Here is a 17495-nt window from a genome sequence, read left to right as displayed (position 1 = left end):
GAATCTGTTAGAAATTAAATCACATTCGAAATATAAAAGACCTTATATAAAAAATATGTTGAGACCTTTGTCAATACCACTAAAGTATATTGTAGAGTAAAATATAACTAAAAGATTTAAATGACTCTATCAGACTTTATTATACCAATCAAAATAATTTGTAAAACTAGTGATGCAAAGGAAAATAGTAAGTGTTGGAAAGTTGTAGGAAAATTGGAATCCTCATGCATTACTGTTATGTTATTTCGCTGATGGAAATTTGGGTTGTTTCCAGCTTTTAGCATTGCTGGTGAAAATATAAAATGGTGCAGCCACTATGAAAAACAGTTTAACAGTTTCTCAAAAAGTTAAACATATGACTCAGCAATTCTATTCTATGTAGACCCAAGAAAACAGAAAAAAGTATTTAAACAAAAATTTGTACACATATGTTCACGGCAGCATAATTTATAATAGCCAAAAAATAGAAGTAACCCCCAAATTAATCAACTGATGAATGGATAAAATATGATATATCTCATATGTAACTGTAGAATCAGCTCAAACTGGCCTTATCTTGTTTCTAACAAGATACTGAATTGTTTTTCAGTGACAAGAGAACAAAACCTTATGTCATGCAGTCAAAGCATGCACAGAGGAGAGAATTCTGACTTTCAATAACACCCTGAATCAAAGTTTCCCCCATCCTTCATGGAACCAAAATGCTGGGACTTGACCAGAACTGGATCACCAGAATCCTTTCAGAGGTGAGAGCTCTGCTATCCAGGAAGAAAAAGTACTAGATTACTACTCTAGATCCAGTGCTGAAGCTCTCCAACTGAAATCTGCTCCACGAGTGCTTCCATATACCTGACTGTCCTTCTCTAACTCCTTAAGTTCTACTCCAAACCCTCAGTCAGGGAGACACATTTGAGCCTTGCCTCCTGTCTCTTTGCCGGTAGATCTCAATAGTAAGCCTTTTATTTTTCTCAAAAGTCAGTGTCATAGTATTAGCTTCTACGCACGATGGGCAGGGAGCCCTTGCTCAGTAACATATACAATGGAATTTTATTTAACCAAAAACAAATAATGAAATATTGGCACATGCTACAATATGGCTGAACCTTGAAAACATGCTAAGGAAAAGCAGTCAGACACAAAAAACCACATACTGTATGATTCTGCCTATGCAAAATGTCAGAAGAGGCAAATACATAGAGCCAGAAGCAGATTAGTGGTTGCCAGGGTCTGGAGCAGCGGGGAGGGGAGGATAGGGAGGTAGGGAAAGGGGAAAACGGGGAGTGACTGCTTCATGGGTAAAGAGTTTCTTTTGGAGGTGATGAAAATCTTCTAAAATTATTCATAATGGTTGAATAAGAATCAATGCACTTAATACTATGGAAGAATTATTACACTTTAAAATGATTAAAATGGTGATTTATTTATGTGAATTGAACCTCAATAAATAAAAGCCTAGTCATATAAAATTCTGCCATTAAAATCAACTCAATATTATATAACATTATTACTATAGGAGCATGGATCATTTATTTACTGAACTGAGAGGTATCAAAATGATTCTAAATGATTAATAACAATATTTCACATTACTACTCCTGCCTTATAGTTGCACCCAAGATGAATATACGAAAGAGTAGGACAGAAACTTCCACACTTGACCTTAGCCAAAAGGCCAAGAAGCGATAGGTTAGAAACTTCCAGCAAGGTCCTTCTCACTGACCTCCTCGTGGCCATCAGCAATATCAGAATGAAAACAGGTAATGGAAAAAGACATTAAATCAAATGTGAAAAGACTGAAGGAAGACAATGTAGATACTGGTAGATGCTTTCTTAAAGCATACATAATATTTTCCTTTCCAGCTTTTTATAAATTTCTTTTACATGAGGCTGATGAGAAATTTACTGCACAGGCATTCTTAAAGCTCCAATTCATCAATACATCACAAGCGATGAACATGTCAATTAGCAACTTCTACTGTAAGACTACTTCACTGGAGTTATAAATATCACACACAGCTTATTCATATTCTTCATCACTGTCTTTGTCTCCACCTTTATTATCTGATGAGTACTTTTCTAGTCTATAACATCTTCACCTTCTAGAACTCAAGAGGAAACTTGTCCCTAGCACTATGATTGGTTGATGCTTCACATTAACTTTGCATTACACAAAGAAAGTCATTTCTTACAAGTCAAACTTTACTCACACTAAAGTTGTTTTTTTTTTAAAGAAATTGACTAGTGCCTTCAATACTTGATGCTGGAACACTAAAATGAGTTCAGCAACTTGATGACTATTATAGACTCATTCACACTTTAATTCATAAATACAATTTAAAGAGACATTCCAGTCTTTAATTTACCCAAAACATTACTGTTCATACCAAGAATCGACATTTTCTTAGACCTTAACATTTTCTCTTCTCTTTCAACAACAGGGCTAGCAGATGGCTTTCTTTTATGAAACCATTAAAAAACATTTTATTACTTCATAAGAACTATTGAGAAAGCTCTGATGAGGGATAAACAGCAAAGTTACCCTGAGAGCCAAACTCTAGGGGTGAGTTAGGCTTACTCACTCCGTCAATGCTTCATGCCCCCAAACCTGCCTCACAGTAACTACTATTCAAATTGTATCAGCAAAACAACTTACTGCATATCAGAGATTTTCCAGATCAATTGCAAAAGTCAAAACTGCACATGCTAAATCTCAAAATATTGAGTCTACTGTATATTAAAACCCCTCTATATCACGATCTGACTTAAAATGACATAAGAATCATGATATAAACATACTAACTGAATGTACCAGGAGAATTCAACACTGGGAAAATAGCAAATTCAAAGGCCCTAAACACCGTGTCTTCTGGATGACAAAGAAGACTTCTGTAAACTGAAGAATATACTGTAGTTGAAAAGAAATATACTTTTTTATTGCTCCTTTAGATACCATATCAAATCCATATCTTTGTTGATATTTTTTTCTCATCCAAAGAGATTTCATTTAAATTTTCCAATAGGGTTTTTGTAAAGTATAAATTAGGAAATTATATGTCCTTAGTGGATTACAATATTTCAACTATATTAAACTCCTCTGAGCATAGATATAAAAGTACTCTAGGGTTCTGGAGAAACAAAAAGGAGTGAGAGACGTCCCCAGATCTCTCCCCTTAAAAAAACAATAAGCTGAATACCGAAAACTCAACTAAAAACACCCAAACTTCACACCAGCACATCTGAGCTTGGGATCTGCACATAAGAGCTGCCAGAGGTCAGACCCCGGGGTGTCAGGGGAGCAGTGGACTGGGAGAAATAAAGAAGCTGCCTCTCGCAGCTGCCGGAGCTCACTATACTGGGAGGGGGAGGGGAGAAGGTGCAGCGAGTTCCCTGAACAGCCCTGCTTGTGAGTGCTGTGAGCTCCACGTGGCTGACGGCAGGGCCCAGTCATCAGAGCACAAAGCAGAGAAATAGGATGGCAGAGAAACAACAGTTGATTTTTACTGGCCTCGGTTGCAAACCCGAGGCTGAGCTGCAGCCCCCAACCTGCAACCCAAAAGGCCCCTCCTCCCATACCCTCAAAGACCGAACACTGTGGAGCCCCAGGAGTATCTGAGCAACCACTATCAAAATTGTCGCTAACACTGACAGGAACTGAGACTGAGGGTAGCAAGCGTGATTAAACATTTGCAAGAAAAATAAGGCACTATTAAATCTTTAAATAAAGCAGGGATGCAAGAGCCATAGACACCACCTACTGGAAACCAAAAGAAAAGCCCCTTTTTTGCAACAGGCTAAAGATTTATATAATAAATCTTTCTGGAAAAAAAAGCAGAATACACTTCCATTAATGCCCAGGTAGAGGAACAGTCCATTAAACACCATGAACAATCAAGGTGACAAGGCATCTCATAAAGAAATAGAAAAATCTCCAGAAAATAAGCTTACAGGTATAGAAACATGCAACTTAAATGACAGAGAATTCAGGATAGTACTTCTGAAAAAACTCAGTGAGTTCCAAAATGAGTCATATCAACAATTTTAGGAACTGAAAAAACAACTAGATGAGCAGAATGAGTTCTTTAGTAGGGGGATTGAAACCCTCAAAAAGAACAGAGTACATCTTCTGGAGATAAAAAACACACTGCGAGAGCTGAAAAATGAAATACCAAGCTTGGGAAATACAGTTGACCAAATGGAGGAAAGTATCAGTGATATCGAAGACAGAAATCTAGAAATAAATCAGAAAGAAGAAGAGAGAAACCAAGAATGAAAAATAATGAAAGAGAAATACGAGAACTAGCTAATACCATCAGGAGAGGAAACATAAGAATAATGGACATTATCGAAGGTGAGGAAAAGGAGCAAATAGTGGATGAGAATTTCCCAAATATAAGGAATGAGCTAGAGCATGAAATTCAAGAAGTCAACAGAATACCCAATTATCTCAACCCAAAAAGGCCTTCTCCAAGACACATCATATTAAAATTATCAAAAATCAATGAAAAAAATTCTCAGGGCAGTCAGGGAAAAGAAGATGGTAACCAATAGGAAAACCCATTAGATTATCGTCGGACTTCTCAGCACAAACCTTACAAGCCAGAAAGGAGTAGAATCAAATATTCAAATGATTAAATGAAAGGAATGTCCAGCCAAAAATAATGCATCCGGCAAAGCTCTCCTTTAGATATGAAGGAAAAATAAAGACCTTTCCAGACATACAAAAATTGAGGGAATTCTCCACTATGAAGCCTACACTACAGGAAATACTGAAAGGGGTCAGTTCACCTAAAACAAAATGACAAAAAAAATAAAAAATAAAAAGAACATAATTAGGAGTAAGGTGACTAGCATGCAAATAGAGGCGGAGGAGTGCAACCCTTAGTAAGAACAGGGCATTATAGGCTTAAATAATAAGAAAAGATTTGCTATAGCAAGATAGTAGTGAACGTTCAGCGTACATAGGGACAAACTGCGACAACAATGATTAAAAAGGGGAAGATTCAAAGATCCAAATTCACAAAGGGGAATGGAGATAACGGACGTACAGAAGAAAAGGACAAGTGGTGTGTGTGTGTGTGTGTGTGTGTGTGTGTGTGTGTGTGTGTGTAAACTATCCTTTCCATATTTGTAATAGTAACTACACGCCAAAGATTCAGAACTGAAGTACATAACATAAAAAAAGAAGAACCAGAGGCGAAACCCACAAAAGCCAACCAAACTAAAGCAAACAGAAACACAAGGACAAGGAAGCAATGGAAACACTGAGCTATCAGAAAGCAAAAGATAAAATGGCTATAAGAAGACCTCCTATTTCAATAATCACCCTAAATCTTAATGAACTGAACTCACCAATAAAAAGCACAGAGTTGCAGAATGGATCAAAAAACAAAACCCAACCATATGCTGCCTCCAGGAGACACATCTCAGCTCCAAAGACAAATATAAACTCAAAGTGAAAGGGTGGAAAATGAGATTTCAAGCAAATGGCATTCAGAGAAAAGTGAGAGTAGTGGCACCTATATTAGATGAAATAGACTTCAAAATCAAAAAGGTAAAGATAGATACTGAGGAACACCTCATAATGATAAAGGGAATCATGCACTAAGAAGACATAACACTTATTAATATCTATGGTCCAATCAGGGAGCCCCGAAATATATAAAGCAATTACTAACAGAACTAAAGGGAGAAACAAACCAAAACACTATCGTAGTAGGGGACCTAAATATCCCACTGTCGGATATGGACAGATCATCCAAACAGAAAATCAATAAGGAAATAACGTCCGTAAATAACACATCAGACCAACTGGACATAAGTGATATTTACAGAGCCTTCCATCCCAAAACAGCGGCTTATATATTCTTCTCTAGTGCGCACTGAACGTTCTCAAGGATTGACCACATACTGGGACACAGAGATAGCTTCAACAAATATGAGAGGGTTGAAATCATACCAACCATATTCTCTGATCATAATGCTTTGAAACTAGAGATCAACTGCAAAAAGAAAGCAGGAAGAACCACAAATAAATTTAGATTAAACAACATACTACTGAAGAATAACTGGATCAGAGAAGAAATAAAAAGAGAGATCAAAAGATACATAGAAACAAATGATAATGATAGTACAACATATCAAAACTTTTGGAACACGGCAAAAGCGGTCATAAGAGGAAAGTTCATATCATTACAGGCCTATCTCAAAAAACAAGAACGAATCCAAATAAACAACCTAACACTTCATCTTAAAAAACTAAAAAAGGAAGAACAAATGAAGCCTAAAGTCAGCAGAAAGAATCAAAATTAGAACAGAAATAAATGAAACTGAAACAAACAAACAAAAACAATAGAAAAAATAAATACAACAAAGAGCTGGTTCTTTGAGAAGGTTGATAAAATTGACAAGCCCCTGGCTAGACTCACTAAAGAAAAAAGAGAAAGGACACAAATAAACAAGATTAGAGATGAAAGAGGGGAAATTATGACAGACATCTCAGAAATACAAAAGATCATACAAGAATACCATGAAAAAGTATATAACACCAAATTTAAAACCTAGAAGAAATGGACCAGTACTTAGAAAACTACAACCTTCCTAGACTGAATCAAGACGTACTGGAAAATCTAAATAGATTGATCAGCAGTATGGAAATTGAAACATTCATCAAAAACCTACAAAAAGTAAAAGTCCAGGACCAGATGGCTTCAAGAGTGAATTCTACCAAACATTCAAAGAAGATTTAATACCTAATCTCCTCAAAATCTTCCAAAAAATTGAAGAAGAGGCAATACTTCCCAACTCATTTTATAAGGCCAATACTACTCTGATACCAAAACCTGGTAAAGGTAACACAAAAAAAGAAACCTACAGATCAATCTCTCTCATAAACACATATGCAAAAATCCTAAATAAGATACTAGCAAACTGAATACAGCAACATATTAAAAAGATAATACACCACAATCAAGTGGGCTTCATCCCAAGGGCACAGGGATGGTTCAACATACACAAATCAATCAGTGTGATACACCACATAAAAAATTAAAAAATAAGAATCATATGATCATATCAATAGATGCAGAAAAAGCCTTCGACAAGATATAGCATCCATTTATGGTCAAAACACTTAACAAAATCAGTATAGAAGAAAAGTACCTTAACATGATAAAGGCCATATATGACAAACCCTCAGCCAACATTATATTTAATGGTGAAAAACTAAAAACCTTCCCTCTAAGATCAGGAACAAGGCAAGGCTGTCCACTATCGCCACTATTTTTCACTATAACACTGGAGGTCCTAGCGAGTGCAATTAGGCAAGAGAAAGATATAAAAGGCATCCAAATAGGAAACGAAGAAGTCAAACTGTCACTATTTGTGGATGACATGATTCTTTATATAGAAAACCCTAACAACTCCACAAGAACACTAATAGAAACAATAAGCAAATACGGTAGTTTCTGGACACAAAATCAATGTTCAAAAATGCATAGCATTCCTATACTCTAATAATGAAGTATCAGAAAAAGAAGTGGAAAAAATAATTCCTTTTGCAATTGCAACAAAAAGAATAAAATACCTAGGAATAAATCTAACGAAACATGTGAAGGACCTATATAATGAAAACTATAAGACCCTATTAAAAGAAATTGAAGAAGATACCAAGAAATGGAAAGATAGTCCATGTTCTTGGGTTGGAACAATCAACATAGTTAAAATGATCATATTACCTAAAGCATTATACAGATTTAATGCAATCCCCATCAAAATCCCATCGGCATTTTTTAAAGAAATAGAACAAAAAAATCACCAGATTTGTATGGAAGCACAAAAGACCCTGAATTGCCAAAGCCATCCTGAGAAAAAAGAATGAAGCTGGAGGCATCACTCTGCCCAACTTCAAAATGTACTACAAAGTGACAGTAATCAAAATGGCATAGTATTTGCAGAAAAACACATACAAACCAGTGGAACAGAATTGAGACCCAGAAGTAAACTCATGTTTATATGGGCAAATAATTTCGACAAAAAAGCCAAAAACATACAGTGGAGTAAGGAAAGCCTCTTCAATTAATGGTGCTGGGAAAACAACTCAATAGCAACAACAAAAAAAACAAACAATCTAGTGAAAAAATGGGCAGAGAACCTGAAGAGACACTTCTCCCTAGAGGACATACAAATGGCCAACAAATATATGAAAAGATGCTCAAAATCGCTAACTATTATGGAAATACAAATCAAAACCACAATGAGATACCATCTCACACTTGTTAGAATAGCTATAATCAACAGGACAAGTAATAACAAATGTTGGAGAGGAAGCAAAGAAAAAGGAACCCTCATACACTGCTGGTGGGACTGCAAATTGGTACAGCCACTAGGGAAAACAGTATGGAAGTTCTTCAAAAAACTAAAAATTGATCTACTATATTATCCAGCAATCCTTGTACTGGGTATTTACCCCCAAAACTTTAAAACTCATATGTGAAAATATATTTGCACACATATATTTGTTCATAGTAGCATTATTCACAGTGGCAGAACATGGAAGCAACAGAAGTGTCCTATGATAGATGACTAGATAAAGAAGCTGTGCTACATATATATAATGGAATATTACTCAGCCGTAAGAAGAGAAGAAATACTGCCATTTGCAACGACATGGATGGACCTCGAGATAATCATGCTAAGCGAAACATGCCAGACAGAAAAAGTAGAAAATCAGATGATATTACTTATATGTGGGATATAAACCTGAAAGCAACAAATGAACAGGAGAGAGACTCATGGACAGGACTATGGATTAGCTGTTACCAGAGGGTAGGGAGTGGGGTGAGAGGGGAGGTAAATGGGGTAAAGGGGATCAAATATGTGGTGACAAAAAGAAATGTAGCTCTGGGAGGTGAACACACAGTGTATATATATGCCTTACTGTTAAAGTGTACAGATGAAACACTGGTTTCGTTAACCAATGTCACCATTAAAAAAAAATAATTAATTAAAAATAAAATAAATTAAATTAAAAGTATTCTAGGAAACAGAAGTCCCAGACAATATCTTTTATTTAATAAAAGTAAATATCCATTCTAAAAGGAGGGAAAGTAGAGGCTAAGTGCTAAAGAGGGCTAGGAGAACTTCTAGGCAGAAATTTGGTGTTAAGATAGAAAATGAAAAAAAATGCAGGTAGATTATACTGAGTTTGCCAAACAAGCACAAGTCATATGTTGGGAAAAGACCAGGCTGGCTTTACAGCTGCAACATATACCAAAATAAAGGACATCAAACATGAACACTGGCATTTACATTCAAGACATTCACAACTGACCTGGGGCAGGCTAGCTCTTGTCCACAGAATACCTTATGGTATGATATGTCTGAAATGTTTAAAAATTAGAATAGGTTCAAAGACAACTCATGGCTTTAGTGGTTTCAGGAGTGGAGAAATGTCTCATGAGTCTAGTCAATCCTCTTGAATCCTTTCAAATTATAAAATTAGTCATTGTCACTGAACTTAAAACAAACTAAAACTGCAATGTGAGAATTTCCTATAGTACAGGAGACTCAGCAGAACTCTTAATCCAGACTTGGCATAACAAGGAAGGTTTTCAGAAACAGAGATCTATCCCATACTTGGGGGTTTCTCAATTGAATAGTAGGCAGAATGTTCCAGGTGGGGGAAGAGTATGTGCAAAAAGACTGAGGCAAGAGGACCTGTCAGTAGACAAAGCACAGACTACCACAACATAAGGCAATTGTTTTAGAATCTTGCCCAAATCAGAGATTACTACCTTTTCTAGGTGAAACCTGTATTGACTATTTAATAATGAAGACAAACATTTTAGGGCATGTAAAGATAGAGACCAAAGTATTATTCTACTGGTGCTCTTATATTTTGACTCACCATTTTTATCCCTCCAGTGGTGGCATTCTTTCCTTTCTTCCTTATTTTCTTCCCAAGACTTCTAGGAATCCCACTCTCTAGGAGGTCATAATGTCTACACCATACAGCAAACCTCTGTTGGCATATTTGGGCAACTGCTTCAAATGAAGATGTTAACTCTTTTATTATCTGGAGAAAAATGACAGGCTGTGGTAACTGCTAATCACTTCCATTACTTTATTTGAGTTAGGCTCAGTAGACAGGCTTATCTATAGCTTGCAATAAAAACATTAAAACATCAAACATAAGTTCTAGGCCGAGATTTATCAAAGGAATTTGCCAACTATTACAACTATCTTCACTATGTATAATGTATCTTTAGGAAAAGGGGCACACAGCTCTGATAGGGGTTTACTAATGGACAATAGACCACAGTAAAATTTCTTGCTTCTCATAAAAATAGCAAGTGCTATGAATGATAAATATTAGGGGGATTTCAGGCTATAACAGTAAATTTGACCAACGCTGTCATCTTGCTCAGGGAAGCAGTAGATAGATTTGAAAGGACCTTATAATATGTGGTAAGGAACAGACTTTTTTCTAAGAGCAAGGGGAAACCACTGGAGAATGTTTATCATGAAAGTAATATAATCAGATTTGTGTTTTAGAAAGACCACACAGAAACAGTGTAGATAATGGACTAGAAGGGGAGACAGGAAGACCATAATGTAAGATGGAAGATCATCTTCTAGTAATCAAGGCCAAATCTAGTAACATGAAGGAACAAAGAAAAGTATCTCGATATGAGAGATACTTAAGAGGTAGAGTACACAATACTTAGTGTTTGACTGAACATGGCAAAAAAAAAAAAAAAGGAATAGGGAGGAATTAGAATGGTGCTCAGGCTGCTGATTAGGGAATTAAGTACATGGTACTACCATCCACTAAAAAAGGAAACAAAGGAGTAAGGAAATACTTAGATGAGTCCAGTTTTGGACATACTGAGTATAAGGTAACAGTATAGCCCTGTTTATCATTAACATAAACAACTCTGGACACTCCAAATTCATCTCCTTCTTAAAGTCTCTCCATTTTTATCTATCATCCATTCACAGTGTATTGGCATTCAAGAGAAAATGTTCAATAAGCAATGGGCTATATGATCATGAAGGCTAGGAGACAGATCTGAGCTAAAGACATAAATATGAGAATCATCAACACAGAGAAGATAATAAAAGCCAAGGAAATGGATGAGAAAACCCAGAGGGGATAAGGGGGAAAAAAAGACTAGGCCATAGACAATAGAGATGTGAGAGCAATGGAAGCTTCAACTGACCTGTGAACATTTAATTGAAGAAACAAGAAGGGGAGGAAGGCTAATCATGACAATAGTTATGCTAAGGGAACAAAGGTTTTTTTACCCAGGGAGAACTCATACAGGTTCTCCTGGGAAAAATTAGCAGACCTGTGGTAGGGAATAGGAGGAGCATCCACCCAGTCTGTTCTTGGCTCTAGCTTCTAGGTTTAGTCTGCCACATTTATAAGAACTACAGTCAGCTAAAATTAAAAAATCAGTAAAAATGAACTGGCAAAATCATTGTTGTCCTAGTTTTCTTTCAGTCAGTAGATTCAAAACTGGTACCATTTGTGCAGATAAGTAATGCATGTTACCTAATTTTAAGAATCCTTATATTTCCCCCACTATGCAATCCAAAAGCTCTATCAGGACAGCACACACAGTAATATCAGATGTAGTTTCAAGTGCTATAAAACACACTGATTCTACATTTTGGTTCCAGGCTTTACAAATATTATATGTGGTTCTGAGTTAAGATGCTAATTGCAGTCATGTTTTTAAACTAGTTTTTTTCAATTCAAGTGCTGACAAAATATATATATAATTTTAGTCTGACCTTACAGGCACATGCCATTTACCCTATTTTTAATGTGATTCTAATCTTAAGTGTACTCTTGCAAAGCAACAAAAATGTATAGAATTGAGGTCAATTAATAGTTTCTAAAATCTACTGAATTTTTAACTGGACAATATCAAAATCTCTATAATTTGTGATAGTGTAAAAGCAATAATAAAACTTGACGCTTTCCAGTTTCAACTAGGATTTCCCCAAAGATGAAAAACAAGTTATTTTAGGAAATTCTGTCTGATTCAACTGTATATCCTTTTAAGTGCTTCACTAGCAATTATTTTATTGCTAGATATAAGGTTACATATAATTAATACACACATTCTGACCACATTTTAGTAAAAAGCTAATTCAATGATGAAATTGTTACCCATATTTGTCTTCTGGGAACAACAGCTTCTTTTCTGAGCCCCAAAACAGAGTCTATCCTTTAGACAATATTTAACTTTTCTTCAAATAGAAGTTACTAACAGTATATAGCCCTGTTTATAACCAATGTAAATGTCTTTGTATACTCTTAACATCTCTTTCTGAAAGTCTTTCCATTTTTACCTATCATCCATGCACAATATGTGTCCTTCATATCACAGTTTTGGTCACATTGTATGGTCAAACAGTATGATCATATTGTTTAACCTTTGCTGTAATATTTTTTTGCACCTTCTACGTGGACTGGCCTCCTTTCTCCCACAACACATTCTATGTCTTTGGAAGTGGGGACTTACCAGTAATCTTTTTGTAAAGCTTTATACACAAAAGCCACCTAATATTAGTGTCCAGCTGATTCTCTGGTCTCCCAAATATGAGGAATCAAAAAAGAATTAGGTTCCTTAATATCTTGTTTTATATTAAACAATAGCAGATAACATATTTACCTCCACCTTTTTACTTCACTCTTCTGTCCCTCTCCAGTGAAAAATTAGATCATTAGATTCAAGCAGAAGGAAAATTTTATTAGCATAAGCCTGATTAAGAAAAAGAAAGAAGTCTGAAGAATTAGAAATAGATGATTAAAAAAATGATCAGAGTAAAATGACTAAAAGGAAAATTTAAGCCAACGATAATAAAAGGGAATAAGATAGATAATAATAATGTCAGATGAGGACTAAGAAAAAGAAGCCTGAAGGAAATAAATTCAAAATCTTGCTTAAGTTGATCACTAAACCGCAGCTCTCAGGACAACCGACAACTTTTAAATCCCAGTCCAGGGACATGTGGTTATCCCACCCTGGTATTTGTTATACCAAATATTACTGCTGACTTGGGGTGCTCCTGCGTCAACTAAGAGGACCACCATCACTTCCTTTCCCTGCCAAGAGAAACATCAGTGACTGAGGGCTGGAGGGAGAACCAGTGGCAAAGATATCACAGTAGCAGGCCAAGGTCTGCAGTCTGGTATTGAGGTTAAAATTAAATGAAATGGAAGAGAAATCAATAGAGGGGAGGATGAGAACAAACACAGCATCAGAGTAGGTTCTTTCTATCTTCAGGGAAAAGCAAACTTCTGGAATTATTTGGTGCTAAGTGCCACCAAATTTAAGGCTTGGTTCCTCTCTTGCAATTATTTGTTAGTAATAACACACAAAGAAAAAAATGGACCTAGAGACTAAAATGAAGGGGAATGGTTATGGTGGTATAACATTAACCCTTAAAAAAATGCATTTTCAAAGTAACAGAGCAGTTAACTGCACAAAGAATATTCCTGACTGACTTGGAGAGATGTTCATCCTAAATTCTTAAATCAAATGAGAAAGCTTCAGACAAATAAATAGCATGACAACATTTTTGTTAAAATATGTGTATGCGAGCACAGGAAAGTCTTTAAATGATTCCAAAATTAATGCTGATATTATGAGTGATTTTTCCTTTTTTAAAAAACTTATTGGTGTTTTCAATATAATTAAAATTAACAAGTCTTTAAAATAAAAGAAAAAATATCCCCTTCCAGATCCTTCTGTCTTTACACTGTATTAAATGTGTTTGGAATTCACAAAGAACCCCTTTCACATAGAACACAGATTTAGGAGAACTGTTCCCACCCAGTGGGGAGAAGGGGCCAAGCCCAGTTACATTATGTTGGAAAAAACATGAGCTGTGAAGATCAACAGAAAGGTTTGAATTCAGCATCTCTATTCAGTGGTTTGGTGACCTAGAGCAAATTATATAAAATTCAGAGTGCCTCCCCCACTTGACTTCAGGAATGGAATACCTACCTCACAGGATTCTCAAGAACAGCTCCCACACATGACGCCATGGATTGGAGGGGTAGGTACCAGGGAGAACTATGACCCTTCTGACCAATGTTATACTTTTTATTATCTCAAGAAACAATCTTCCAGATAATGTAAGAGTGTTTGCCATTTTCACTGACCTCCCCTCAGCCTGGGATTCCTCAGACCAATCAGTGCTCATAAGATCGGCCTTGTTACTGATTCTTCCTTCTAAAGCATCTGTACCTACCACCTCCAGGAGAGAGCAGAGAAAACATCCAGCACAGTAAAACAGGGAAGCAGGTGTCGGAGAACAAGCCTGTGCTTACTCAAGTTCTTTGCCCTAGAAATATATAAGCAAGCCCAGTAGGGGTAGACATCTTTTCTAAAAGCATATACTGTAAAAGCACGACCAAAGGAATAGCATGATAACCACAGATATTGTTATAGACACAGCTTGACATAGTACACTTCAGCAGTTTCAATTATAATAGTTATTCTTTTTTTCTTTTAGTGTTGTTTTAAGACCTTTAAGGATGCCCACCAAAAATTTTAGTATTCAAAAGTATGCCTTGAACCTGGAAAAATTCAGAACCACTGAGATAGAAAACAAATAGGACAAGGTGTGAGGCAACTATATAGAAAAGTCCTGCCCAACAAGACTTTCTGCAAATGATGTCAATGTTCTATCCATGTATATGCCACCCAATATTATAGCCACTAGTCACATATGGCTATTGAACACATGAAATGCAGCTAGTGCCCCTAAGGTACTGAATTTTTAATTAATTTTATTTTGATAAATTTAAATTTACATCATCAAATATGGCTATTGACTATGGTATTGAATGACACAGTTCTAGAACCTTGGGTTAAGGACTTGTGTTAACTAAAAAGGTATGTGAGTGAGTTAGCTAATTTTAAAAAGCAAACAGACAAAAAGAGAAACAACCAAAATACCAAAACATCAACAAAAAGTCATGCACCATATCAATATCAATATTCTCTTGTTCCACATAGAGTTCACCTTGATAAAGCTGAGGTCCTAGTCTGATCTCAACCTGTCTTAGTCTGCTCAGGATGCCATAACAAAAAGCCACAACACAAATAAATTTCTCAGTTTTAGAAGCTAGAAAGCCCAAGATCAAGGTTCTGGACTATTCAGTTCCTGGTAAGCTCCTTTTCTTGCGCTCGGAGGTGGTTGCCATCTCTGTGTGCTCACATGATCTCTTCTTTGTGCACATGCAGAGAGAGAAAAAAAGATCTCTTCCTCTTCTAATAAGGCCACCAATCCTATCAGATTAGGGCCCCCACCTTTATGACCATATTTAAACTTACCTCTCTAAACTCCCTATCTCCAAATACAGTCATACTGGGCTGTGACAAATGAATTTGCAGGGTGGGCAGGGGACTGATACACAAAATTCAGTATATAGCACAACATTCCTCTCTCTCCCATAACCAGCTTTCTAATCCTGAGTTCCAAAATTCTGTGGACTATATTTCTCACCCTTAATTTATAATCTATTTAGGCTTAGTTTTGTGTCAACTCTCATCATACCCCAAGTTTACACCTGAGTAAGGCTTTAACCCTGCCATCAAACACTTCTGAAATTTACCAAGATTACACTCAGTTTCGGCCCTCAAAAATGGCTCTTAATCTCCTAAAAGGACTGTGTAGAGAAGAGATAATATTACAAGCCCAAACCACTACCGCTCTTAGAAAAGACAGTTTGTAAGGTTGGCCCCTTGGCTAGAGTCTGGGAACTTGGATACTGTTTCACCTCTCTAACTGCTAAGAGGGACTTACTGTGCCTAAATTGTTTGTACAAACAATGTGATTTATGCCGAACATCTGCTTTTGTTCTGAGGGTCTGGAATTTTGGTACCTGCTAAGCAGAGGATGACTACATGACCAGCCCTTAATAAAAACCTAGAGCACTGAATCTCTAATGAACTTCCCTGATGGATGACATTTCACACATGGTGTCACAATTCTGCTGGAGGAATTAAGCGTGTCCGATGTACCTCCACAGGGAAAGGACTCTCAGAAGCTTGTGCCTGGTTTCCTCCAGACTTCATTCTATGAACCTTTCCCTTTGCTGATTTTGCTTTGTATCCTTTTCCTGTAATAAAGCATAACCACGAGGACAACTATATGCTGAACTCTGTGAGTCTTCCAAGTGAATTGTTCACACCCAGGGGTGGTCTTGAAGACCCCCAACACATCAATCTACTTTCTTCACATCACCTAACATCTATCCCTAGTAAAATAACCCTGTATTCCTATATTTTCATCTTCCTAGGTTCCACCCCAACTCATAATTCTCCCAGCCCTGGCCTTATCCAGCCCCGCCTACAATTATCACCACCACTCAGACTAAGATGACCATCGACCCTCCCTATACATGTTAATGCTTCTATGACTGGGGTATTTACCAAGAGATGGGGAACAGGTTTTTTTAAATATAAAAATGTTTGTTTCCTAAATCTTTTAGTAAAAATAATGTTCCCAGGAACTTCTCCATGCTTAGCCTCCTTTTACTTGACCTTTCTGCAAGGGTAGAGCAGCAGAGCACTTCGTCAACCTGCCTAGAAGGTTCTTCTTCCTCCAAATACCCTTAAGTGTCTCCTTTCATCTCCCTTTCCGTGGACCACTCTACTCACTTCTATAACTTTAGCTTCTGCCTGTGAACTCTAAATCTTTAAATTAAGCCCAATAACCTGTCCTAACTCCTGGAATTTTATCTCTACCTACAGGACAAGCATATCTCTGGATCCTACCAATCAATCCTTAGACTGATGTTCTTTTTGACACTTTTGTTTAAAAAGTCATCAACATCTGTTTGCTTTACAATTCAACTGAACTGCCCATATCAAAGCAATCCAAAGTTATAGAAGACTATTTGACTCTTTTTTCTAAATCTTTTGACATTCCAGCCTACATGTTCCTATTTAATAGTTCATTACTACAGTAGAGATTGGTATAATGCTATGCACAGAGCAACCATCTAAATGTTCATTCAATAAATTAATAACATTATCCGTCTATTAGACCTGCAGCAAACAGAATGGGACACCATGCTAGGAGCACAGCTGCATTTAGAAATGTCACTATTGGTAAACTCACTTCATTAGTTACACATGAATCAGAACTTGCAAAAAAAAAAAAAGTTTGGGATGACCAGCTAGTCATTTTAGGGGTAAAATAAAGAGGGATGAAAAGTTTAAACTTTAAAAGTTAAATCATTAAAAAGAAAAAAATGACGGTGTTTTTCACAGGAATTTCCAGATAAAGACAGCTGACCGAACATAGACATATGCTTTCATTCCTTCCTGAAACCTTACTGAAATGAAAATAACGGAATTTAATTTTCATTTTTTAAGACATAAACTTACAAGGATGAGAAGACTAGAAGAGGAGGAAATATCAATAGAATTTTACAAGCTAGAAAGCAGATAGACATGTGGTAACTG

At 36.4% G+C, this 17495-nt stretch overlaps 1 protein-coding gene across 7 annotated transcripts in view; it reads right to left on the bottom strand.

Annotated features, from left to right (window-relative positions):
- The window catches only part of FANCC (FA complementation group C), a 234016-nt gene that overhangs the window by 199965 nt on the left and 16556 nt on the right, over positions 1 to 17495 (bottom strand). For 4 of the 7 annotated variants that reach the window (XR_005656729.1, XR_005656730.1, XM_039880475.1 and 1 more), the window contains exons 2-3: positions 16047 to 16144; positions 9905 to 10072 (exon numbers count right to left, since the gene is read on the bottom strand). The exons of 2 other annotated variants lie outside the window; for them this stretch is intronic. Coding sequence is in view for 3 of the 5 variants with exons in the window: in XM_039880475.1 (XP_039736409.1) it covers positions 9905 to 10072; positions 16047 to 16100 (222 nt within the window). In the remaining 2 variants the exon portion in view is untranslated. The remainder of the gene's footprint in view (positions 1 to 9904; positions 10073 to 16046; positions 16145 to 17495) is intronic. One more of the 7 variants, XM_039880476.1, reaches the window with a different exon arrangement.

The sequence above is a fragment of the Pteropus medius genome, unplaced genomic scaffold (genome assembly GCF_902729225.1).
Source record: "Pteropus medius unplaced genomic scaffold, Ma_sr-lr_union100, whole genome shotgun sequence".
Taxonomy (NCBI): domain Eukaryota; kingdom Metazoa; phylum Chordata; class Mammalia; order Chiroptera; family Pteropodidae; genus Pteropus; species Pteropus medius.
Note: the sequence above shows the minus strand (reverse complement) of the source record. Positions and strands in the feature narration are given on the sequence as shown.